The sequence below is a fragment of the Ambystoma mexicanum genome, chromosome 3q, assembly GCF_040938575.1.
Source record: "Ambystoma mexicanum isolate Mex_15411 chromosome 3q, UKY_AmexF1_1, whole genome shotgun sequence".
Classification (NCBI taxonomy): Eukaryota; Metazoa; Chordata; class Amphibia; order Caudata; family Ambystomatidae; genus Ambystoma; species Ambystoma mexicanum.
In genome coordinates this window covers 231,457,845-231,484,665 of record NC_090926.1, presented here as the reverse complement: position 1 = coordinate 231,484,665, position 26,821 = coordinate 231,457,845, and the positions used below count along the sequence as shown (strand labels likewise).

The following is a 26,821-nucleotide window of genomic DNA, read 5'->3' as shown; positions in this document are numbered from 1 at the left end:
GGAATGGGGGTGGCGCTGTTGAGCAGCCCAAGATGGCTGCCTAGTCTTTGAGCTCTGTGGGGCTCCGGCCGAAATTCGCCATCAACTGCAGCATTAACTCTTCTTGCGACCCAATACTTTGTGGATCCATGTGGGCGACCTTTCTGCTTGTGCCACAGCAATCCCGGTCTGAAACGGTCCCGGATCCGGATGAACCGGGCATCTCTGCTGGCTGGTGGCCTTCTGACTGGGCATCCGCGTGGGCCTGGCTCCCGCCTCCTCCTTCTGGCCGGATCTCGCGGAGGCCGGCAGTGGGTGCTGGGCACGGGACCTGCGGCCCCTGATCACTGCCCGGGGCCTTCCAGCTCACGCCCGGCGCCGGTCTCTCCTGTGCACTGAATTCGACATTGCCTGCGGTCTCCCTCCTGGGGTGCGCTGTAGCACGGGTGGCCACTGCGGGGGCCTGCGCAGGAGCGCGCTCCTACTCTTCATCGACACATCGGCTCCGCGGCTCCATGCCCTCCCTGAGATAACTCTGCTGCTCTCCCTGTTGGCGGCGCGGGCGCCCTGCCCTCACTGGGCTGCGGGGTGACTGGGCCAGAGCCCGGTTGCCCACCCGACATCTGCAGCTCCCGATCCGGACCCCGGCGCCCAGGTGAGGAACGGGGAGGGTGGACCCGAACCGAGTTGCTTGGGGCCTACATCACCTGGTCTTACCCCCTGAGGGGCCCGGAGCCCAGGCGCATGCTCTGGAGGGGTGCGCCTTGCCCGGATCACATACGTCGGAGGGGGGCCTCCGTAGACCCTGGCTGCTGGACACACCAGCGCCTCCTTGCTTGGAGCTCCTGACCGTGCATGGGGTTTCCCCTTCGACCAGCTGAGTTTTTGGCCTCCATTACCATTCCACAGGTGCGTGCCTCATCGGAAATTCTACCGGCTATGCCCAACAAATACACAGGGAATTCGAAAGGGGGAGCCATGGACAAATTTACCAAATCTGTCCCGAGGTCGGAATCCACCCATACATCATCCTTACAGGAGGAACCGGACCCAGTCCCCCATCCCCTTGCAACTGGCCCTGATCTAACTACACTCATGGAAACCATGGCTAAAAACTTTGCCTTGTTCCACGAGAAACTTGATGACATTAACGCCAATGTGGCCTCCCTGAAGACACGCGTGGACCAAGCGGCCACCAGAATCTCTGATGCGGAGAGCAGGATTTCGATGAACAAAGATGACATTCTAGCCTTGCAGAACACGGTCACCTCACTATCCCGTGACATGAAGGGTGTGAAAGCTAAGTGCGATGACTTGGAATCGCGCTCCTGCAGAAATAACCTGCGTATCATTGGTGTTCCCGAAAACGCTCTGAAAGGGCGCATGGAAGACGCCATTGAAACATTGCTCAAAGATCTCCTCGGCAACCCAGCCCTCTCTCCCTACTTCACGGTGGAGCGTGCCCATCGGGCCCTCTCGCCGTGCCCCAAACCAGGGGACATTCCAAGGCCCATCATCGCCAGAATTTTAAACTACCGCGATAGAGACCTTATCCTGCGCCTGGCACGTGAGAAGGGCGAACTATGCTTTGAGGCCAATACCATCAGGATTTTCCCTGAGTTTTCAACAGCTGTACAGCAGGAGAGGCGCAAATTCCTCGGGTCAAGAAGTTGCTCAGGGAGCGCAATGTCCCATACGCCATTTTGTTCCCCGCTCGTCTTAAAATCACATACAGTGGCAAATTATATTTCTTCACTGTGCCTGACGAGGCGGTGAAATTTATTGAAGCACATATCCCTCTACATGATCCAGATGGTGGACACGCCGAGGGAAATTGACCCAACGCGCCGTGTCCTAATGGGACCTAATTAACCTATCTAGAAAAACCCCTTCTTCCTCATCAGTGTACATGGGTAACTAGCAATACTCTACCGCAAGCTCACCACGCTTGGCCCCATCTATGGCCCTCTGGCCCCTGGCTCACCGCTGGTACTCTGGACACTGATCTCTGTGCACCTTCGGTGCTTGGAACTGAACATGACTACTCAACACTCCTCAGTTCCCATCATACGTTCAACGGCCAGCTGACCCTGGGACCTGACACAAGATCCACTTACCGCAGAACCTACACCAGACGGCTGTTGCTGTCCTACTTGATACTTAAGCGGCCGTCCTCACGGCAACAGCACAGCCCACTGCAATGGCAATTTTAATGTTTGATTGGGTGTTTTCGATGGCTGGGCCCAGTTGGGCCATGGTGGGGGCACATTCCCGTTGGATGTTGTCCCTCATCATCATCTGTTTTATTAGCGTTAGGGGGGATTGCACTGCAAGTTGGGGGTGGGCAGATTTGTTGGGGAATGGAAAAGAAAAGTGTTATGGCAAATGGTGGAGGCGGTTTGGCAGACCGCATCGCATTGGGGCATCCGCATCGGAGGGAACTTTGTCTCACATTTGGCTTACGACAACAGTGGTGGGATGTGCATTAGAGTTCTCATATGCTACCTGTGCAATACACGCACCCTATGGGCTCTCCAGTTAAGTGTATCTTATTTAGATCATTAGAATGCCTGTAATTATAATGTCCTGGAATGTTCGGGGCCTAAGCAACTATACCAAAGGTCGCAAGATTATGGCATATGCCAGCAGGCAAGGATGCAAAATACTGCTCCTGCAGGAGACGCACTCCACGGGCCCACTGGCTAGGAGCATTGCGCCAACCTGGGGGCCTCACAGATATTTCACTTCATACTCCACTCGTGCCAGAGGGGTGGTGACTTTGATCCATAAGTCACTCAAGTTTGTTCTCCACAAGAGCTACATAGACCCGGAGGGGAGATACATGGTGTTGTACTGCACCATTGCCAACAGTGATTATTTGCTGGTGAATACCTATGGCCCCAATGTTGATTCTCCCGAGTTTGTTGATCAGGTGGTGTCCATTTTACTAGGGTACGTGGGGGTGCAGATCATCTGGGGTGGGGATATGAACTTCATCCTTAATACCATGATGGACAGGACCAACACAGCCCCCAGGCCCCTGCCAGGTGCAGCGCGTAGACTCCTGACTCATTGCGCGACACTCGACATTCACGATGTACGGAGGGCATTACATCCACAAGCGCGCGAGTACACCTACTACTCATCAGTCCACGACAGCTCTTCCAGGATCGATCTTTTCCTACTGTCCGGCCCTTTGCTGGGCAGTGTGGCGGGGACATCCATACTTGCACGCACACTGTCTGACCACTCGCCGATTGCATTATCCCTAGAACTTAGTATTCCGGCTCCCACCATCAATACATGGCGCTTCAAATCGGCCGCTGTGCAGGACATCGTGTTTAGAGCGGACATCCTAGCCGACATCCAATCATACTTTGAGCACAATCTGCCGCAGTCCACCACCCTGGGGGTCCGCTGGGACGCCTTTAAGGCCTTCATCAGGGGGGCGTCCATCTCTAGGGAATCAGGAGTCCTTAAAACCATAAGAGCTACCCCATCCCGCACTGAAACTAAATTAAGGGACCTGGAGCGAGCCCACCCAGCCTCCATTGATCCGGGAGTCCTCTCCCAGATCAGCGAGGAGCTCAAGATCTTCAACGAGCAGGCCAATAGGGAAGTCCAGTACTTCATCTGCCCACAGGCGGCACGGAAATACGGCGAGGGCGACAGACCAGGCAAAACGCTGGCCGCCTTGGCGAGGGGAGAGTGGGGTCATTCCCAGATTACCTGTGTTAAGGACAGTCAGGGGGCGATACAATGGTCTGATCAGCATATCCTGGAGGTCTTCACAGGCTTCTACTCTGATTTATACTCTCAACCCCCCGAACATGGTGACTCCCAAATGCGGGAACTCCTGGAGCAAATTCCCACCACCATCGTTTCCCCCGCCACAAGAGACCAGCTAGACTCCCCCGTTACACTGGATGAGATAGTGGAGGCTATCTCTTGTCTCCCAAAAGGAAAGGCGCCGGGCCCAGATGGGCTGACGGCAGAGTTCTATCAAGAACATGTGGCTATACTAGCCCCGAATTGCTAGGGGTGTGGAACGAATCTGTCCGGCTGGGGTCCCTTCCCCCGACACCACGCGAGGCCGTTATTACGGTTCTGCTCAAGCCTGGCAAACCTGCGGATGAGTGTGGATCATACCGGCCCCTTTCACCTATGAACCTGAATACAAAAATCTTTGCCAAGGTGATCGCCAATCGCTTCCTGCCTGTTATGCCATATAAGGTGCACGACGACCAGTCGGGTTTTGTGCCCGGGAGATCCACATCACACAATATCAGGAGGCCCCTTAACGTCCTGGCACGAATTGATCAGGACGTGAGTGCAGTTGCGGTCACCCTGGATGCCCAGAAGGCCTTTGACATGGTGTCTTGGAGGTACATGTGGCTGGTCCTGGAGACCATGGGCATTGGGCCTAGGATGATTGCACATATCAAACTGCTGTACACCTCTCCAGTCGCTAGGGTCTGCGTCAACTCTCTCCAGAGGCACCCGCCAGGGATGCCCGTTCTCCCCGATCCTGTTTGCACTGGCCATTGAGCCTATGGCGGAGTTTGTCAGGGAGCGCCACTCTCGCAAAGGGTTACGGCTGCAGGGTACCCCCGAGATTATTTCACTTTATGCAGACGACGTACTACTGTTCGTCAGAAACCCTGATCTCCACCTCGACCCTATTTTGCGCAACATCACTCGTATCGGTACATACTTTGGATTCACCATCAATTATGCCAAATCCGAACTCTTCCCCCTCACGGGCTCCACGATTCAACCTGCCACGGGATACCCGCTACAGTGGTCTCCCGACGGGATTAAATATCTGGGAGTCCAGGTGTCCTTGACCAAAGAAGCTCTCTTAGCCAACAACTACCTGGCCGCGGCAGAACTGGCGGAGTCCAAGATAGCACGTTGGCGCTCTCTCCCGTTGTCATTGGCGGGTAGGTCATCACTGGTTAAAATGATTTTACTCCCCAAACTGTTGTACACATTCACGAATGTTCCCATATGGCCCGGCAAGAGGTACTTTGCTGATCTACACAAGCTGTGCGCTCAGTTCCTGTGGCATTCTGGTGCGGTGCGGAAAAAATGGGCTGCCATGACTCTCCCCTACGAGAAAGGCAGGTTCACTGCCCCTGACCTGATGCGGTACTGGATTGCCGCGCAGGCGCAGTTTGCCACCTACTGGTACCCTGGGCCTCCCTCTCGCCCGCATGTCAAGCTAGAGGCCCTTGCAGCCTCTGGCACCAATATAATTACCTTGATCTTACATCAACCAGATTCACCCATAGACCCAGTCCAAACCACCATATCGGCTTGGAAATGGATATTTGCAGTGGGTGTGGAGGAACGCCCATACTACAAGTGGCTCCCCGCATGCCAGTTCCCCGGATTAGAACCTACAAACGACATGGCTTTGGCACGACATTGGCGGTCCCTGGGGTACCTGGCCCTAACTGACTTTTACCTGGATGGGCTACTCATTACACCACAGACCTGGAAACCGGGTCACTCGGGATCACCATTGGAACTGCTGCAATATTACAGACTCCGCGCTGCATTCCGCGATATGTGGCCCGAGTTTCCCCACGAGCCCCCTGATTCCCCTGGGATTTTGTACATCGCCAACTCGGGCGGGGCCCGCGGGGTAGTATCATCACTATATAAACTCCTTCTCACAACTGCTACACCGCAACTGTCTAGGGTGCGGGACGACTGGGTCTCCGAACTGGAGGTGGAACTCACTGACCAGCTGTGGTGGAAAATGTGTTCTCACACTAATAGGGTCTCCCTGAATTTCCGATACCGCACCATACAGTATAAATTGTTGAACAGGCTCTACTACACCCCGCGTAGGCTCTCCAGGTTCACCCGCTCTGACCCACGGCTATGTTCTCATGGCGCGGACGATGCAGGCCACTTACACAGGTTCTGGGACTGCCCACAGCTAACCCCATTCTGGGAGGAAATCCTGAAAACTTTGTCTGAAATCTGTGATGCTGTCATCGAGCCTGACCCGTTGGGGGTACTGTTTGGGGCTTGGGAGGACGAGGGAGCCAGAGGGGCTGCGAAATTCCTGAATGTGTGCTGTGTAATTGCCAAAAAATGTATCTTACAAGACTGGAAACGCTCTGCCCCCCCTACCTTTCGGAAATGGCTGAACCTGTTGACCTGGTCTCGGAATTGCGAGGAGGAATAGTTACCTCAATGGCCTCAAAGCCGGCTCCTCTATGGATAACTCACCGTAATCAATGCTAATGTGTGCTTTGTTACTTGATGCCCTATAGGGCCGTGACCTCCATGTTATCACTACTCACTATTCAAATGTGCCACTGAACTCTGTTCATATATCCAAATTGTCTCTGTATAGCTGCCTGCTCTGATGTGTGTGTTTGTCATCTGCCTCTGCCAACAAAAATAAAAATTAAAAAAAAAGAAAAAGAAAGGAACACCATTTATGGTGATAGTATTTGATTGACAGGATACACCTATGTTTACTAATACTCATCAATATCTTGCCCTTGTTTACATAACAGAGGAGACCTATACCCTGGTTACTTTGATGTAGTCATTTTCCTATGGAAAGACTTGACACCTTGAGTGTCCCATCAACGTTGTTGTGGGTGCTTTTGGTCCCCACCAATAGGACGTTGAGTGTGTAGGTCCGCCCCCGCAACTACCCCATAGATTCTAACCACTGCAGATGGAGGATCCCCTGTAGAGGATGTTTGCCTGGAGGAGGGAGGCTACAGAGTGCATGTGAATCCATCAAAGATACAAACGCTGGAGAAATGGAGTTACATGTATGAAACTACTGCCTTCTCCAGCATTGGACCGTTCATGGATTCACATGCTGTGAAAAGATTTTATAACAGTATACATGTTAGGAGGAGATAAACCAGGCAAACAAAGATTAGAAACATTTGCATTTTTCTGTGCTAAAGTGAGAAGTATACATACGTAAGTACAAGAAAATACCCTGGAAGCTGCAGGGCTTACCTTACTGGAACAGCTGTTGAAGTACTGCCAGTCTCATCTGCATGTCTTCAGCGTGCTGCTGCTGTCGGCAGTAGTGTGGTAAATGTGTGAGGCACTGTCCATGTTGCCACCTGGCAAATATCTTTGATGGCCACTCTGGACCAGCGAGCTGCAGAGGCGACTGTGGCCCTTGTAGAATGTGCTCCACCTGCAGTTTGTAGAGACCTGTTGGCCTTTGTGTGGCAGAAGGAAATTGCTGAGGATATCCACCTTGCAATGCCTTGTTTTGAGATGGCTTTTCCCTTGTTTGAGGGGGCAGAGGTGACAAAAAGCGGTTTTGTTGTTCTAATTGATTTTGTCCGGTCTAGATAATATTTTAACTCCCTTTTCACATCCAGAGAGTGTAGCACTCTCTTCGCTGGGGAAGTGGCGTTTTGAAAGAATGTAGGCAGAGCTATGGTTGCATTTTTGTGAAATTCTGATGGCACTTTTGGGATGAAGTGAGGATTGGTGGAAAGGATTACCTTGTCCTTTGCGAATCGGAGATACAAAGGGTCCACCACTAAAGCTTTCAGTTCCAAAACTCATCTAGAGGATGTAACGGCGATTAAGAATGCCACTTTCCAGGTCACAAAAGTGATGTTTGCTGTTTATAGAGGTTCAAACAGAGTTTTCATGAGACCTGCCTGGACGAGATTCAGGCTGCATGCTGGTGGAATCCTCTTTTTTGGAGGAAAGGTACGAAAGAGTCCCCTTAGAAAGTGTTTGAGCAGCCTGTCGCTGTAGAGAGGAGGTGATCCTCTTTTTCTTGTGAATCTTGATATTACAGTTAGGTGCACCTTTCCAGAGGAGATGCTAGACCTTATTTTGCCAATTTGAGAAGTTAGGGAAGAACCTGTTGAGGTTTTATGGCCAGTGGTTGAAGGTTGGGCTGTTGCGCACACAATGTACAAAACCTTTTCCATTTGTGGTTGCAGGAAATGTTAGTGGACAGAGCCCTAGCTGCAACTAGAATGCACTGGTAGTCTTGCAGGATTCTTAAGTGGCCGAATCTAGTGTGATCAGGAGCCACGCTGTTAATTTGAGGGAGCCTGGGTCGTGATGTAGAATCACCCTGTCGTTCTGCGTTTGGAGACTGGCGTGAGATCCTAGATGAATTGAATTGTCTGCCGTCAGTTGAAGGAGGTCCGAGGGCCAAGTTTCTCAGGGCCAGTATGGTGCTACCAGAATTATTTTGCAGTGATGTTTGTGTATCATCTGGATTGTTTTCCTGATGAGAGTGAATGGAGGGAACGAACATGCAAACATACCGGTCCATGGGAACGAGAATGCGTCCCTTTGATAGTCAGGATGTGGGATCCTGCCCGCAAATTTCTTGCACTGCTTGTTGCTCTGAGGAGGAGGATGACCACATGTGGAGAATATTTTGGATACTTGGTTGCTGTGTAGTTGCCATTAGTGGGACTGTGACAAATCCCTGCTGAGGGTGTCTGTTTGTTTGTTTGTTGTGTATCCCTGGGAGATGGAAGTCTTGCTGCAGAATGTTGTTGTGAATGACCCAGTGCCAAATGGTCTGTGCTTCTTCGGTCAGGGTGTTTGACCGCGTTCTGCCTTGTGTGTGCAGATAAAACATTGTGGTTGTGTTGTCCGTGAGGACTCGTGCAACTGAATACCTGATTAGCCCAATGTATTGCATGCTGCTCCAGCACAGTTATGTGGAGGATGGATTCTTTGGGGGTCCACAGGCCTTTGACTTGGTGCTTGTCTAGGTGAGCTCCCCACCCCGCCAGGGAAGCGTCAGTTATGATCGCAAGATAGTAATTGGGTTCTACATCGGACATCCCTTTTGAGATGTTGCAGGGGTCTGTCTACCGTTTTAGTGTGTTTGAGAGTGTCCGAGTGATGGTAATTTTGACTGACCAGGACCCATGTGTTTGGGACCATCTGTTAGCTAGAAATCTTTGTACTGGCTGCATTTTTAGCATGCAATATTTTATTAGCGGAATGCAGGACAACATGGTCCCTAGTAGAGCCATGTATTTGCGCACCGTGATTAGCTAGTTTGGAAGTATTGGAATTTGGCAGGTTTATTCATTGTTTCACTCTATCTGATGAGGGTTTGATGAGGCTTTGGTCCATGTTAAATTGAGCGCCCAGGAACACCAAACTTTTTGAAGGAACTGTGCATGATTTGGTGTAATTTATTGCAATTGTTGGAGAAGAGCTTCTGTTTGTCTCAGAGAAATTGTGGTTTGCTGATATGTTGGACCTCGAACCAACCAGTCGTCTAGATATGGGTAGACGTGGTAGTCCTGTTTTCTGAGAAAAGCTGCCACTTGTACTGGGTATTTTGTGAAGGTCCTGGGGGCTGATTTGAGGCCGAACAGAAGCCCTCAAAACCGGTAATGACATTTGCCGACCTTGAATCTGAGATGCTTCCGCTGTCTTGGATATATCAGGATGTGGAAGTACGCATCTTTGAGGTCTAACGCCACCAGATATTCCCAGATGTCTTGAAGTGTCAGCATCTTGAACTTTTGCTATTTGATGTTTTTGTTTAGCTTTCGCAAGTCCAGGATTGGACGCCACTTCCCGTCTGGTTTCCTGACCATGAAGTACCTGGAGTATTCTCCTTTTCCCTTTGCTGAATGAGGAACTTTTTCGATTGCCCGTTTCTTTAACTTTAGATGCACTTTCTGTTGTAAAATTGGAAGATGCAGGTGTGATACCTTTGTGGAGGTAATGGAATATGTGTGTGTTTGAATTCTAACAAGTGGCCGTGATGGATGGTATCTAGCACCCACCTGTCTTTTGTAATTGCTTGCCACTTGTTGAGAAAAAAATGCCACATTTGTCTACCTCTTTGAGAGATGGCTGATCTGCGTTTGCGCTGTCCCTGTTGATACTCCCTGCTGCACTGGGAGAACTGCTAACTTCTCTTGTATCCTTGAGAATAATATACGGATCTGCTGTAATTTTTGTTGTCCCTTGAGGACAAGAATCTAGAATTATCTGAGGCACCTCGAAAGGAACAAAAAGCACTTCTGAACTGTAAGGTTGTTAGAGATCTAGCACTATCAGAGTCTGCTTTGATTGTTTTGAGGGCCTCATCGATCTTGTCACCAAACAGGTTTTCTCCCTCAAACTGCATGGCAACCACCTTATGTTGTACCACCTGCCGGAAATCGGTGCAACGTAGTCATCCTTTCTGGACTACCCCATTGCAAATTTGTTTGAATCCCGTGTCAGTGAGATCAACAGCAATATTAATACTGTGGTTAAAGGCCTCCTCACCTTCACGCACCAGCATCATGGCTTTGTTCCTTTGTTGCTCTGGCAACTGCTCTAATATAGCAGGCAAACGATGCCACATTTCTCTATCATAGCAAGCAACTATTGCAAGGGCATTGGCTGATTTGACTATTGTTGCTCTGATGGTGAGCACTTTTTTACCGAAGACATACATTTTTCTGCCTTCATTGTCTGTGGGAGTGCCACATTTGTGCTGCATATGAGCCTTGCAACCCGCTGCCGCTGACACCACCGACTCTGGAGAGGGTTGTGAGGTGAGACATTTTGGTGTTGTATCTGGTGCTTTATATTTTTTGTCCAGTTTCCCATTAAGTGCTGGTTCAGAAAATGTATGTTTTAGAGTAGGAAGGACCTCCTGCCACACATGATCTAGGATGGGTATAGAAAACACAGCCTTTATGCGGTTTCTTGTCTTAAAATCGTGCCAAAAGTGGCCATGAATATAAAATATTGCGGCACAAATGCAGTGTTTATTTTGCACCACAATCATGTAAAGGATGCGGGGGACACTCTCGCAACCCCTGGACCCATTATACCATTTAAGGGGAGCGGGGGACACCCCCAACCCCTGCCCCCCCTTAAATGGTATAATGGGGTACACCTTTAACGGGTCAAACCACAGCATTTTTGCAGCAAATTTTTTACTGGTAACATTTTTGCCGCAATTTTATTACCTGATACCCTTTCTGCACCTATTCATGTGGTCAAAAACAGTCCTTTTCTTCTGCAGGAGTTAAACTGAATTCCTGCCACGACTTAGATACCATGGAGTGGAAAGCTCCAATGTCATCTGGAGGCGAGGGTTGAGCAGGACTACTTTGTTTATCTTGGTCCGGGTCATCCGTGTCCCACATATCATCTCTCTGAGGAGATGAAGAAGAGGTAGAGCTTGTGTCCCTTGGACCTGTGTCTTGGTCTGTATCAACTAGTTCCCCCTCTTCTTGTTTGCGTATTCGCTGACTATGTCCTCATGGAGGTGGAGGTCTAGAAGGTGATTGTGCTCTTGGATGTTTGCCTTGGTCCCTGGAAGAATGCCCTGGATCCCTTTGCTGCTGATGACCTAGCATACCCTGGTCTTTTCTGCATAGATGAACTGGCTGAGGAGGTGGGAGCCTGGCATTGAGTTGTCCCAGCAGTGTTTGTAGAGTGAAAAGCACTTGCAGGGAGACAAAGGATTGCGAGTTTAGAAGGGGGGATTGTGAAGTCATACTTCAAATTCCCAAAGGAGTTGAAGGTGTAGAGTAGGTGATATGTTATGTATTCTTAGAGGCATTCTTTCTCTTCTTGATGGAGGACGATCAGAGGGTTTGTCCTGAATATGAGGCTGGGACCTGCCTTCCTCTGGATGGGAGTCCGTGATCCCTGGGCACTCCTCTGCTGGAGTGATTTCATGCTCTAAGATGTCCTCTGGCATGATGTAGGGGTAGCCTATACGAGAGACTACTAGAGAAAGATGTCTTTGTTCTACAGGATCCCTTGTCGGGTTTCTGTATAGGTAATTCAGTGGTTTCAGTCGTGATAGCGGTTGACACGGTTGATGGCAGTGCATCCTTACTCCAGATGATTTGTGTTTTTTGGTCGTCGACAAAGGGGTCGTCGACGAGTGATGTTCCAATGTCATTGTCTTTGATTTCGTCGGAGTGGGTGTCGACGACGATTTGGTCATTGGAGGGTGCTTTGTGGACGACTCCTGTCCAGAAGATGATATGCGAGACTCCGCGGACGAATGGTGTTTCTTTTTTGCTAATAAAGACAGGGTCTTCGTGGACGACTCGCATTGGTGTTTGTCTGCCGTCGGAGAGGACCGTCTCGACGAGTCGGACGTAGTCTTAGTCGAGGGGCGTGAGCCTTTATCTGTTGGTTTTTCAGATAGCATCTTCATCGACAGAACTTTGGACAAGTGCTTAGAACCAGAATGGGACTTTTCACCGCTACCTGGTGTTTTATTAACAGGAGAGGAGTGTTTTGGCCTTATCATGGCTCATGGACGATTTTGCTACACCTATTTTTTCGCCAACGGTTCTTCAGACTTGGACCTGTGACCTGATGGCGACCGCTTGTCGGAGGGAGTGGTAGCTCCCCCCCTCCTTGACAAACCCGCTTCCAACGTCGGTTATGCTCCTTCATTAAACCAACAAATGAGGCAATGGTTTCTGTCCTTAAGGGTTTTCTCTGAAAAACCCTGGCAGATCTCACATTCCTCTGGGGAATGGTTAGGGTAGAGGCAGTATAGACGATTTGCATGCCTGTCACCTTGATACACGTTTTTTAGGCCTTAAGTGTCACAGGGATTGAAGGACTTTTTCAGTCCAGAGGTCTCCATGGTCGTTAACGGGAACGTAGATGAATCGTCGACGGCTCCAGTTGGAGAATAAGTTGAACAAATATACATTTTGTGTGGAGCGATATTTTCTCTCAGGAGAGAAGAACTTGAGGAATCCCAACAGCTCAAAAGATGGTTCAAATCTGAGGGGAAGCTGGGGGGGTGGGGGGAGGAGCTGTATACTCAACTTCCTATTTGTGGGGACCAAAAGAACTCACAACAATGTTGATGGGGCACTCAATGCGTCAAGTTTTTCCAAAGGAAAATTACAAAATCAAAGTAACAAGGGATTCCCAGCCTGAGGACCGGGAATATTCACAGCATGTGAATCCATGAAAGATCCAATGCTGGAGAAGTAATGAAAGCAGGACAATGCAATGAAAGAAAGTCATTTTGTAGAAATAGTTACGCCCAGGTTAATTCAATATATGTTCATCCATGCAACAAAGTTCAGGTATAGTTAGTTAGTTGACCAACACCAATTCTTCAGAGTTTCATGAAGCTGGCAGGCACTTGTTCCTTCTCAACATCATGAAAAACAGCAGAGATACTTACAGACAATCGTAGTCAAGTGGATGCACAAGTGACACCGTGCAGGTCTTGCTTGCTGCCTGCCTGCCTGCATTATAGAAACTGCGCATCTGCACCAGGATGAGAATTCTAACAACCTATAGAAACTCTCCAATCGTGATGTTTCCTAGAGAAATGAACACGGGAGTCCTTTGCAGCTTCTCCTCCTTATAGCCATGCCTTCAGTCATTTCCTGAACAAACAAAATATTATCAGGAAGAGGTTGTGCTGTTTGGTGCAATCAGCGTCTTTTGTTAAAATCACAAATGCAAGCTAATTACCTTCTGTGGTGAAGGCAGAGGATGTACATGTGATATGCCTTTGTCTCTATACCTTGAGCAGCAAGGGTGTGTAGAGTTCACAATCTTTGGCACCATTGCAATTCACCGTATGAGGAAGGAGTATTAGACAAAGTTCACACTGAAGCTGGTGTTGAAAGCTGGACATTATCAGCAGTGGTCGAAAGGAGGAGACACGGTCAACACTGTAGGTTCTGGTGAAGAGGTTGGACTGGCAACAGAAAAGGCAGGAAGTGCAACCATGCTAGTAGGTGGGGTAGATAGAGAGGCCTTTGGGGGGTGCTACCTGCGACAGTGAGGCTTTGGCCGGTGGTAGAGCCTTCTTACATGCAGTCATGATTCACTTAATGTCGTCACTTCTCCCCGAGGAGGAGTCCTTTCACGAGGCCAGGGATGTGAGGCTGCAACCCGATAGTCCCCGTGGGGGTGGTATAATGCGGGAGGATTTCATGGGGAGGGACTAACCCCCAGGGTAATGAACTGAGAACAAGATATTGGCAAAAGGGAGTCATTTTCCTGGTAACATGGACTGGCAGAAAGGTCCAAAAAGGCCTGGGGAAGGGAGACATTCCCCCGGGCTATCTGAAACCAGACTTTAGGAGAAGGGAGGAATTCTCCTGGTCCAACAAGAAGAGCAAATGTATAATTTGGACCTCTACGGTCAGGGGAAGGGAGCCATTCCCCTTGATAACGTTTGAGAAAGTATTGTTGGGAACTTTACCTTCAGGGGAAACAGAGCCATTCTCCCTGACAATGTGTAAGTCACAAGACTGTTATCAGACTTTGAAATGGTTTCAACAAGCCAGAAACCATAACCCAGGAGAACAGAGTCATTCTCAGTTGGACCAGAACAATACTTCTGTATTCCTAAGTTTCTAGTGTAAGGGACAGAAGTAAGGTTTTCTTGACATAGGATTGGTGGACACATTTTAGTTGACAAACATCATGACAGTCACATTATCTCTTTAGTTGAGGTAGGAAAACCCCTCTTAGGAGCAGGGATAGATAGAGGCTCTTTCCTTCTTTCTTTCTTTTTCTTTCTTTGATAATATCCGGGGCTACAACCAAAAGACCTGGGGCTATAGCCCCCTTAGCCCCCCCTAGCAACACCTCTGCTGACAACACCACCGCCAAAGACAGCCCAAAAGGTACTGTGAATGGGTTGAGTGACAGCAGCAGTCACCCCATTGTGACATAATGTGTTAAATGTTGTATATATGTTGTTCATTCATATGTATATATTGAAGTAATGTTTAGGAGGATGCTATGTAGGGAATAGGGATTTTTAATGGGAATGTTATGTAGGAAGTTACAGGTGTAGGCTGTTTTTGTTATTATAGGAAAAGGGAGCTCGTGGGACGTACTATAGTGTGAGGTAGTGGGAGACTGTAGCATCCTGCTTGAGGCCACCTAGCGAGATGGGACCACCCACATATGCCATCCTCTGCCTCCCACTCCATGTGGGAGGTAGCTAAGTTCATGTAATGGGTCTGTTGCTTCAGACTCACCCTAAGAGTTCCTGTGACTCCTCCAAGGAAGGGTGAGCTGATGTAGCAGGTCCCCATTTAGTTGGTGCTCACACCAGGGGAATTCTCGGGAATAGAACCTATTCACTCTTGTGTCTGTATCCAGATAGTTAGCTAAGAGCTCAGGGTGTAGCCCATCTCCTGTTGGCTGCAATTCTATTTGGCAGGTGCAGCACCTCACCCTATCTAGGTGGACTGGCGGGTGGAGGTGGTGGTTTCCATGTCCATGGCAAATGCCCCTGCTCTGGAGAAGGGAAGAGTGCACCTTTACACAGACCAGGGCCAGAAATCAGGGGCTACACTACCACTAGGTGAGCCAGGGAAAGCTTACAGGAAACTGTGTAGCATAGCTGTGGGTCTGCGATTCTTAACTCCCTTCGAACGCAGGGGTGAAATCAACTCTCCCAACAGCAGGGGCTACAACAGTTAATGTTGCCAGGCTTTTCAGCCAGCATTCCCTCCTGGATCTGGATGTAGACTTGAATCCAGACATCCCAGTCAACCGATCTTGGCTTCTACCATGTTTCTTTCAGTTTTGATAGATTTGGCAGTATACATCCTCTAGGTGTTAGGATCCGATTAGGATTATTTTGACTCCAGAGTAGTTTTTATCAAAACAAATTTCATAATATTTCCGAAAATGGACTTTATCCCTCGTTACAAGCAGGAGTTGCTATTCTAATGCTTTAACTCCAGGTATTAAGGTTTAGCCATTGTAACATCCTGAGGGACTGTTCCGTACAATGGCAGAAACAAAGTGCACGCTTTCAAGAGGAACTGTTTCCCTCGGGTTACTCTTGCCTCTATGTTTAACACTGGACCTGTGTGCATTGGCTGTATGCACTTTTCACTGAAAAGCTTGACCCTTATCTTCGCACCCGAATGAAGGTCACAAAATAGCTTTTGGGCCTCATTACAACCCTGGCGTTGGACCATGGTGCTATTAGCACCATGGTCCATGCCGGATTCCGTCATGGTGGATGGCGGATTTACTGCCCCATTCCAAGGTTGGCGGGCGGTAAATCCCCATTCACCATGGCCCCTTCCCCATTCCCATTTTTGGCCCATAGGGCTCAATGGGAATGGGGAAGGCGCTAATTACGGCACCGTAAATTACGGTGCCGTAATTAGCACCAAGGTCCCTTAGCGGGTTGGACTTTAACGCCTGCAAAAAGCAGGCGTTAAAGTGTGACTCGGGCGTTAAGGGTTTAACGGCACCGCAGCCTTTTACGGCGCCGTTAACCCCTTAACGCCAGGGTTGTAATGAGGCTGACTCCAAACGTATTGAGGCCTGCACAGCTGTTGTTCCCTGTGTGGCAACATCTGCATGTTTACTAAATAGGAGTGTTGATTAAAGAGCTAAAGATGAGGCACTTATAAAGATGATATTTCATACGGGGGAACATGTTTAATGCCAGGTGGACATTTAATTAAGTGAGGTATTTCGAGAACTGATTTTTAGTGGCGCACTGTAACGGATGGCTTTGTGAATTGAGGATCTTTAGTGAAGTGAGAGCATCCCATGAAAAGTGAGACTTTAGTGGAGAGACTATCTTAGGTGATGGGGGGGGTGTTTAGGACAGGGATGAGTTTTGAAAACTAGGTGCGTATCCTGAAGGTCTGAATTGTGAAGTTGCTTTTGCTTGCATGCCCTCTTGTCTTTAAGGATTATCAAATGTCCTAATGTGGCTGATGTGTCTCCCATCCGTGTTTTTCAGGCGACCCCACAGAGCAGCTCGTCAGACACTTTCTGATTGAGACCGGACCCAAGGGCGTGAAAATCAAAGGCTGTCAGAACGAACCTCATTTCGGTGAGTAAGTAGATGGAGTGCCCCTCTGTGATTGTCACAGAATCTGTCTGAGTGTCTAATATCACCACCGGGGAGTTCCAACCACTGTCAAGAAAGTTGCCCACATCCTGAGATGGCTGGTCTGCTTAGTTTCCTGATATATTCAAGACAAGCGTGATAGTGAACCTGGCAGCGGTGTCAGCGGTGCTGGCAGCGGTGTCACACAGTATGATATGATATGATATGATCGGTTATTTATAACGCACTTAATACCCAGAGGTTTCTAAGCGCAGACCCGGGGATCGAACCTGTGTTGCTCCGTGTCATCTTGCTTCCAAGGCGAGCACGTTGCCCCCGAGCTATCCTTCTGATCAATCATAGCAGTGTCGACACTGTGGACATATGGCATGCCCATACAGATGTATGGGTAAATGTGAGAGCAAAAGACCTACACTGTACCTCTAGCGACAAGCCCTGCACTTGTTGATGTTTTTGCTTTTGGGACTTGGCCCACACCTACCCATAATCGGTGAACTTAAGTGGGAGTGCCCGAGGCCTCAGAGTTTGAGTTACCTACACCTCAAGCTCCCAATGAAAGCGTAGCCATCTTTTGTACACACAGGAACTACTTCAGCAAGAAACAATTCAAGCACTAATAGCCTAGTTTTCGATGTCTTAGAGTCCAGAGGTGAAGATAAACCCACTGACGCACTACACCCCAAGTGCCTGTACTGGAGCCAGCACTGAGCCTCAAATCTGGGGACGACCAGAGGGGGACAGAGTACAACCTCATCAGGAAGGGGAACCACAATCTCCTGCTCCAGAAGGGTGTCAACATGATGTGGCGGACCGTCGGCATCAGCGGAATAGGGCGCAAGGCAGACAATAACCCCTGAGGCCAAGGACTCGTCAGAGCATCCGCCCCGGCTGCTAAAGGGTCAGCATCCTTGGAAAATTATATTAATAACAGGGCATTCTCCTTGGAAGCAAACACGTCTACTTTTGGCATTCTGAGCATGCAAGTCCACTCCTGGAAAGACACACCAGACAAACTAATTGCCTGAGAGACTGGGAACCTCCGGCTCAGGGTGTTTGCTCTGACATTGTCCCCACCCCACGTTACCGAACGCTGATGGACAAGAGAGAAGATTCTTCCAAATCCCCTATTCTCATTGGTGCCTTCTCCTGAGCACAGGAATATGTTCTCCCCTGCCGTTTGACGAACACTGCTGTGGTTGCTTTTTCCGAATGAGTAAGGACTGGGAGGCCCTTGATCAGTAGCTGAAATTCCTCACTGCATCCAACTCCCGCCAATGGGAAATCTGCAAAGTCTGCCCTTAAATCCACGTCTTCTGACAGGGCTGTCCTTTAACTCTGCCCCAACCCATGGCACTGACATCTGTCTTGATGATGTTTGGTTCCAGAAGGGATCATGAGATGACCTGCAGAGGTTGTTCAACCACATCCACCAGTATAAGGCCCTTCTTACTTCTGAGGGCAATGCAACCAGGTTGTCGAGCATCTCGACGGCTGAGGCCCAGTTCCTGAGGAGGTGATATACCAATGGTCTGAGAGGCAGGCCTGGCCCGGGAGTCACAAATACAGTTGCCGCCTGTTATGGAGTTTTACACAAGTTTGCCTTAGGTAGGACTAGAGAAGACTCACTCTTAGATGTAATGGATTCCAATTCTTCGATGTGGCCCGAACTACCCAAAAGGTTTGGTAGCAATGGCTGAGCAGCCAGGCTTAGTCTAGGAGGGAGGACGATGGCTGTAGGTAGGAACACAGGACTCAGAGCATATAAGGCGGTTCAAAGAAACACTGACACACTAATAGTTAATATAAAACATGTTTTATTATATGCACACATAGGTTAAGGCTATTAAGCAAGTTAAGTACTATTCACAGTAAAACCACATTCAAAGAACAGTAGAATGAAAGGTTATATCCTTTAAATCAACATGGAATAAAAGGTTTTATCCTTTAAATGACAATGTAATAAAAGGAGACACACTTTAAATCAAAGTAGGATAAACGCAATGTTAAAACACTTGTAACAGATAAGCAAACTTTTAGAACACTGGTATTTTAAATTAACCCCTGCTTAAGGCTTCAGAAGTCCAGTCTTATACTAGGTGCTACACACAGAGTCAAGAAGAGCACTTGGGGTCCGGCGATGAGGGGTTAGGAGGAAGGAAGAAGGTGAGCAGTGGTTAGAGTAAAGTTCAATGAAGAAGTCTTCCTCTTTGCAGGTAAGCACAATAGTTTTAGAAAACTAGGCTCAATAGGTTCTTCTATATCGAGGGTGCCCTGAGGAGTGAGGCAAGTAATAGCTTAACTGCAGCTCTCTCGGTGCACAAAATCACACAGCAAGACCAGGGTAAATACCAAGGCTTTTCACAGTAACTTTTCAGTGGAGAGTTTGCTGCAGCAGGTCGGGCCACCAGGTGAGGCGACAGGCGTCCCCAGTTTGGGGTTTCTTGGCCTGAAAGGCTGGTGAAGATCCTTTCGAGGGAGCAGTCAGATGCACTCGAGAAGTGGGACGCCCAGCAGTGGATTTCCACGGCACAGGTGTATTAGTGCCTTTCAAAGGCTCTGGATGCAGATTGGTTATTGCCTAGTGGAGTTCGCCCCTTTCTCTGTCCTCATTTGTCCAAAGGCATCTTGGCGCAATTAGTGATAACAGTTTATTGTTGGAAAGGAAAAGTCTTCAAGGCCTTGTGAAAGCACAGGTGGTCAACCGTAGACTTGAGAGAACAGGAAGGGCATTCCAAAGGCCGGCCACAGCCACAGAGAAGGAACGTCCCTCAATACGACTGTATTTCACAACAGGGATACTTACTATTCAGGCCTCAGAAGAGTGTAAAATACTACCTGGAGTATAGAGCCAAAACTTAGACTGTAAGTACTCTGCATCTAGACCATGGAAATCCAGGTGGACCAGGCACACAGATTTAAAATGGATGTGCTTACACACCGGGAGCCAACACAATTTGATCAGAACAGAGCAAATGTGAGAGTAGCGATGGGTAGATGTTGCCAGCTGTGCAGCATAATTCTGGAGGACTTGAAGATGCTGTAACACATAGGCTGGTTTGGGCAAGAAACAGAGAATTAGAGTAATCGATAGAAGAGGAGACAAGTGCAGAAACCCATGTAGCATGGAGGTGAGCCAGGATAAAAGGAAGGACCCGGTGTAGAAACTTAAGTTGGAAATGGCCCCGCTGACAGATACCACTGGCCTGGGACTCCGTAGAAAGAGAACCAGAGTGCTTAGCCCCAAGGTCTTAAACAGTGTGAATAGGTGTTGAGAAGGGCCCAAGGGAAGGGGGCCAAAAGTCTGTGGTCCAAATAGAGTAAGCCTTGGGAGGGCCCACCGCCACCACCTCAGTCTTTTCTCCATTCAACTTGAGCCAGTTGTTCTGCATCCAGTCCCCCACAGCATCAAGACACCCACAAAACATGGCCACCGACTCCGGGATAGACAGGTCAAGGCAGACCAGGATCTGCATGGCATCTGCATAAGAATAGCAGAGGCAGCCGTGGGAGAAGATCAATTTGGTCAGAGGTTGAATGTAGACATTAAATAAGACCACGGCAATGGCAGACCTGTGAGGGACACCACAAGTGAGGTCCGTCCGTAGAGAAAAAGGAGGAAGAGATAGAATTTGGCAACAGTCCATAAGAAATGAACGGGCTCTGCAAGATGATCCAGCAGGACCCCATGATCGATAGGATCAAAGCCGGTGGACAGATCAAGTAATAGTAATGCGCTGGCGCTGCCCTTGTCTAGGGTCTGCGTCAGATTGTCCAGTACCGAAGGCAGGACACTCTTGGTGCCACAACGTGGATGGAAACCAGATTGAGAACAGTGGAAAAAGGACGAGTCTTCAAGAAAGGTAGAAAGCAAAGGGCAGATAAATGATTCCAAAAGCACCATTAACAAATGGAAGGAGGGAAATGGGCTGATAATTGTCAGGCACCAGTGGGACCAACAAAGGCCTTGTGCCGCACAGTAGAATCTCTTCCATTGTGGACAAGGCATCTTTGCTGAAAAGGCCTATGTTCTGCTCTTCTCTTGACATAGACGGGTGCACCCTCAACCTTTTTTGCAAACTGTCTGTGAACCTATCCGGCTTATGGACCTTATGAACCTTCTACTCAAGGTCTTTGCTCTTTTAAAAGACAAGTGTAGTTCCACCATCTTCTTTGCAGAGTCTGTTGTCCAATCTCTCTGATGGATATTCCTTCTGTCTGCCACTCCTATGGTTAGAGTGACCGCTCTCTCACCCCATAGCAAGAGGTAGCCGATAGGCACTCAGTCAGTAGCTGAATGCTTTCTACCACTCCTCACAGTCTTTGAGACCGTAGTGCCTGAAGAAGATCCTGGAAGACATCCAGAAGCACGTGCGTCATGTGGCACTCGTAGCGTTGCTTTTCATTACTAGGTGGGCACTGGCATAATTCTTTCTCAAGTCAGAGTCCAACCCCTTACCTAAGCAGTCTCTCACCACCACCGCCTCCACTGGCATGGAAGTACGTCCCAACACTGAGGAGAGTAGAGATCAATCATTGGTAATAATGGCTGGGCTACTTCTTTCCTGGTTAGTGGGCAGAGTCACGTCATAAATCTGAGTTAAATGCTCTGGGTCCTCACATTCACTGAACAATCTTGGTTTAATGCCCAAAATCAGCAGCAACCCTTTCTTAGTCATGATCCTAAACTGTCTCTTGGGGCGGTCACCCTTTGCCATTGCCGGCCTCTTGAACTGCATCTTTTCACGCACCTTGGTCAGTACCCCTCCAATGCCTCAATGTACTTTCCAGTTGGCTCTTCGCTCTTGTCTGCTTTTTCAGAGCTGGCAGATGATGTTGAGGGAAAAGAGAAGGAGGACAGTTTCTACAACTCCTTTTTGGTGCCGGACTGATCTCCTCCTCCAGCAGGACCTCACTAATTCATTTTTCAGGTGCCTATCATCTGGCAATATCTGCCCCTACATTTCTTTTTCCACTGAAGGGGTGGGAACAGAGGAAAAGGAGCTACTGCTCACACTGGTTTCCCCTGTGGTGCCTCTTCTGCGTGTGTTTACCCATGGCGATTCACCATGCTCCTGCTAGCATGCATGTCTGCCCCTTGCACACAACTACTTTTTTGCAAGCTGGACCTGTGTCTCACCCTGGTGCTTTGCAGCCTTTTTTTCCAAGTCCGGTCCTGTCCTGCCCCCACGTACCTGTAGTCCTCCGGAGAAGCCCAGCAGCTCAGATGGAACCTTTAAGCTTATCCTGCAAAACGGCTGGACACGGCCCAACTCGGGTCCCGCTGCCAATTTACTTACCATCACTGGACCTTCTACAACTGACCCAACCCAGCAGGGTAGGCGAGAGATCATCTTCCAACAAACCGTGCTCATCACCCCGGCAGGGGCATTTTGCTGATTGGGAGAATGATCGTGCACACAGGCCAGAAATCGTAAGAGGAATTCATGCAGGAAGAGAGGGCTCTTATGCCAGAATAGGGGCGTGGCCAAAGGGCACAGAGTCAGAGATAAGAAAGAAGATTGAGAAGCTAGATGGAAGTCGGAAGGCCTTCAGACAAGAACCAGGAAGAGGGGATGTGAGGTGAATGCTGGAATAGCACGAGATTCGCCTGCCCCCAAGTGTGGGTTTGTCAGTGAACAAAAAACATAAAAGCTTTTCACTATGCAGAAAAGAAGCTGATCAGCTTTTTCAGTAGTAGCTCACCCATAGCACCTGCACTGTCCTGTAATTTCTAAATGTTTGTTCATGCCATAGGAGAACAGATGGAGGTGGGCAGATCCTTTTTATTCAGGTGCAGGCATTTATATCATGATTGCGTGGCACCAGAGCCAGTCAAAGGCATGGGCAGTCTGTGCAGCTGCCCAGGGCCCCCACGGTCATATGGCCCCCGCAGGCACCAGCTGCCTGCCTCCAGCATATGAAGTAATGTTGTTTTCCAGAAGGGCTGTCCTGCCTCCATTTACAAGGCCAACTTTATTTTATTGATTAAAGCATGGACTTAGCTCGAGAGCAGTGGTGTGCTGTCCAGAGTGTGGCTAGCCGGCATTTGGGCTGCCATCTTTAGCAGTAGTGCAGTACTTTGAGGTCTGTGTGGCGGTAAGTGCGTCCATTGAAATTAGTATGATTGTAATTGAATGATTTGTAATTGAAGCCAGTTGGCCGATTTGCTGCACAAGGAGCGTGGGCCACCAAATATGTGGAGCTTAGCCCCCACCTACGCTGGTGTGCTACTCTTAACTGCCTTGTAAATGATACATGCAGTCTTGAACAGTCTCCTGGCTTGGAGTGGAAGCCAATGTAGTTTGTGTAGAATGGGAGTAATGCTGTCAAATTTCCGTGCTCCCATAATAAGACGTGCTGCAGCATGGGGGACTGCTTTTAGAGGAACCAAGTGAGCTGGGAGCCCTGTCAGGAGAGCATTTCCCACATCGATGTTCAAGAACACAAGAGCCTGCACTACAGTCCGGAGGTCCTGTGGCAGTATAAAGGGTTTGATTTTTTCCAAGGGTAGTGATTCTGAGCCAGGCCATTTGGGCCTTCGTGGCTATGTGTTTCTGGAAGGACATATTGCTGTCAATGGTGAAGCTTAAGGATTTTGATGAGTCTGAGAATTGTGGATGAAATCATACTAGACGCATATCATTGAGCCAAGTTGTTTTTTTAGCAGGCAGACCGATGAGGACAAATGCAGTCTTGGATGGGTTTAGTTTGAGGTAGGCAGCTTGGATGATGGCTGGGTAATCATAGAGATTAATTATGTCCTGCACGCTATTTACTCTCATGTACAACTGAGTATCATCTGCGTATTGGTGGATGGCTATATTGGGATCTTTGAAGAGAGTGCCCGGAGGCTGGTACTGGTAAATATCTGGTGGTTTAATGTAAAGGTTAAAAAGGATTGGTGAGAGGATGGAGCCTTGGGGGACTCTACAGGAGACCTAGAGACAATAACAACACAAGTTCTTCTGGTCAGCCTGGTGTCTGCCTGAGAGGTAGGAGGTAATCCAATTCAGGAGAGTGCCAGAGAATCCCATCCTGTCAGCCAGGAGGCAGAGAAGAATGCAGTGGTCGATGATGTCGAATGTAGCCGAGAGCCATTGACCTAGTTAGGCCTCGGTGCCATTTTCCAACCTTTTGTGACACTCAAAATCACACCTCCCAGCTTCCCACATAAGTACTGCTTATCGGTTTCTTTCTTATAGCAGAGCTTTTAAAGTAGATGAGATTTGTAAGTGAGGGCCCATTTAAGAGACCATTGTTTTGGACAAGATGTTCTTAATGTTTCCGTGTTAAGAAATGCAAAGGTGCATTTTTATTCTCAAAGCACACACAAAGCACTAGTTAGCTGTCTAAATCTACACGCTCCTCCCGGCCAATTAAAATATATCACACAAAACAGTTTTAAACTAATTACATTATTTTCACATGTTCATATTTAACACACCAAAAAGCATTTATTTTTGATCGAATGTAATATTTTCGTCACATGAATGAAGCCCACATTCATCAAACATTGAACATTTGAACACAAACAGGTAACACTTTCACAGATTACCTTTTGTTATGAGTCTTTAAGTCTTGAAAGTACATCTTGAACACCCTTCTTTCTGCTGAATTGCATTCTGGTACTGTAGTCTCCCATTCAAGATAGAGGGGAATAATTCTACAACGATACACCTTTTTCCTAACACATTTCTATAAGGATTTATATATTTGTGCGAGTACCAAAGGTTAGTAAACTTTTCATCATTTCTAAAACAGAGTATTGTTGAAAGCCAAACATGGGGGTGAGGAGGGAAATGTGGCAGGGGCAAGTCCTCTTGGCATGTTTTTAATGTAACTTGTTTACGTTTTCAAGACTCATTCTGTGATATTATTTTCTGTAACATCACTGAGGTCACTTTATGCAAATAAGTGCCATATTTTGCCACCCAGGGCCCCACAAATGCGAGGGCCGGCCGTGCATGGCAGACGCTTCTGGAAAGAAGGGAGGCGAAGGGTTAACTGAAATGGAGTGACCGGTCCAGTGGAATAGTAAAACCTGCCCTTGTGTGTTTACCATTTGAGGAGATGTCTGCTGTGGTTCGACTTTAGTAGTGTCACAGTGGACTCGGCCCCCAGGACAGGAAGCATGTGCTTTTAACTGAACTTTTGTTTCCGCTTCTCTTTTTCTTCAGGGAGTTTATCAGCTCTGGTGTCGCAGCACAGCATCACCCCCATCTCTCTGCCCTGCAGGCTGCGGATCCCCAGCAGAGGTGGGTCTTACTCTCTTTATGCAGCTCCATGTTACTGCTTAGTTTCTCCCACCCGCACTTTCGTCCATCTTCTCCCTGTTTCCTCATCATCTCAGCCCTTCTCTTGCATCCTACAGCTCTCCTGCACGACCACCATCCGCCACTCACTTTTCCCACACCCGCCTCGTTGCTTAATCCGTACTTTTCCACCCTGCACCCTCACCTCAGCCTTCCCCTCAACCCTCTCCCGTGCCCTGTTTTCCCTCTATCTGCAGACTGGAATCTGTTTTAATTCATTTGCTGTATAGAGTCCACCACCTAGTGGTTAGTCTGGAGTATTACCATTGGTTTATGGACTTCGCCGCTGAAAGTGTCTTTGGTTCAGTAGGAACTGTGTATGAAGTTGCATGTGTTCTGTTTTGCTGTTTTGAGTCCCACAGCATGTCTCCTGGCTTTTGTTGTCACCTTTTTAGCAAGTGAGGTTCTTTTATTCTCAACGTGCTCTTCTTTCCTTTTATGACTCAGATTTGTGGGAGAGTACTCGTCAGTCGTTGGAGCCGCCAGTATTGGGGTGCCCTAGGCTTCATTTTTCCATTTTTGGTTCTGCACTACTACCTTATTTAAGAGTAGTAGGGCGGGGTGGCAGCAGTTGCCCGTTTTCTTTTACTGGAAGTGGATTTCCACACATACAGTTTCCTCCAATGCAAGCTCATGATATGATAGGATAGTTTATTTATGTAGGGCCTTGTAAACTGATTTTGATAATTTGGATAATTTTCATGTTGTACTACCATGCACCATTACCTTTACTGCAACTATTTCTGCAAATATTTGTTCTGATTTTGGTTTATGCTACGGGATGCCAGTTTACCAGGAAGACATGTGTTTCTTTGGCTGTCAGGGTGGAGTACTTTACTACAGGAGCTTTGAACTATACAAGGACCTTAATTATGGATACCTCAGGGGCATTATGGGCAAGTGGCAGCTAGGATGCTGAATGCAGCCCTTCCTTAGGTTCAGTGATCTCCCTGGAAGAATACAAAGTACTGTCTTGGTAATGTAAGTGCAGGATTTGCATAGTTAGAAGAGGTCTGCAGTAAGTCATATCTATTTTTGCAGAGAATCTGCTAAGTGGATAAAGGTGTTTTTTAGTATGAGCCCCCTCATATTTTGAATAGAGCACCTCCTCAGGCAGCCTACACCCCAGTGTTATACAAAGCCACTTCTGCACCCCTGACGTCTGGACTCCCAATGCCTCACCTGAGTGTCAGGGCGCCATACCCGTAGTATTGCCCCCAGAAGCCTTATTGAATCTAGTAGGGTGTGGGAGTCCTCCTCAGTAGCCATCCTTGTCTTGCCTTTGGTGCTTGCACCTGGGTATAGGAATCTCCTCTAGAGTCCCCATAGACTGTTGAGATTAGTGGCCGCCCTCCTATGCTTAATAGGCCCCACATGTAGCATCCTACAGAGGCTGCCACAGTAATCATACTTGCCTATTGACTTACTCATGATATCCTATGCGTAGAAATGTGTATAACTGAAAAACATGTATAATTAAGTGACCTGGGTTACTTACCTGTGGCATTGATTGGACTTTTGTTCAGCTGCTACGGGTGGAATTCTGAAGTCATTTGTTGAGCTTGCGTTGGTCTGACTTAGTTCAGCACAGGCTTGCAATATTGGGTCTAACTCCCATTGTCTGTCCGACTTTCCAATTGCAACAGTTGATTGTGTAACGATTTGAACTACTGTTTGTTATGTAAAGTGT

General features: G+C 48.3%; 1 protein-coding gene across 4 annotated transcripts in view; it reads left to right on the top strand.

Moving 5' to 3' along the window:
- Positions 1-26,821, top strand: part of TNS2 (tensin 2) — a 590,960-nt gene that overhangs the window by 515,940 nt on the left and 48,199 nt on the right. For all 4 annotated transcript variants that reach the window (XM_069653619.1, XM_069653621.1, XM_069653620.1 and 1 more), the window contains 2 exons: positions 16,709-16,801; positions 24,997-25,074. In XM_069653619.1, coding sequence (XP_069509720.1) covers positions 16,709-16,801; positions 24,997-25,074 — 171 coding nt within the window. The remainder of the gene's footprint in view (positions 1-16,708; positions 16,802-24,996; positions 25,075-26,821) is intronic.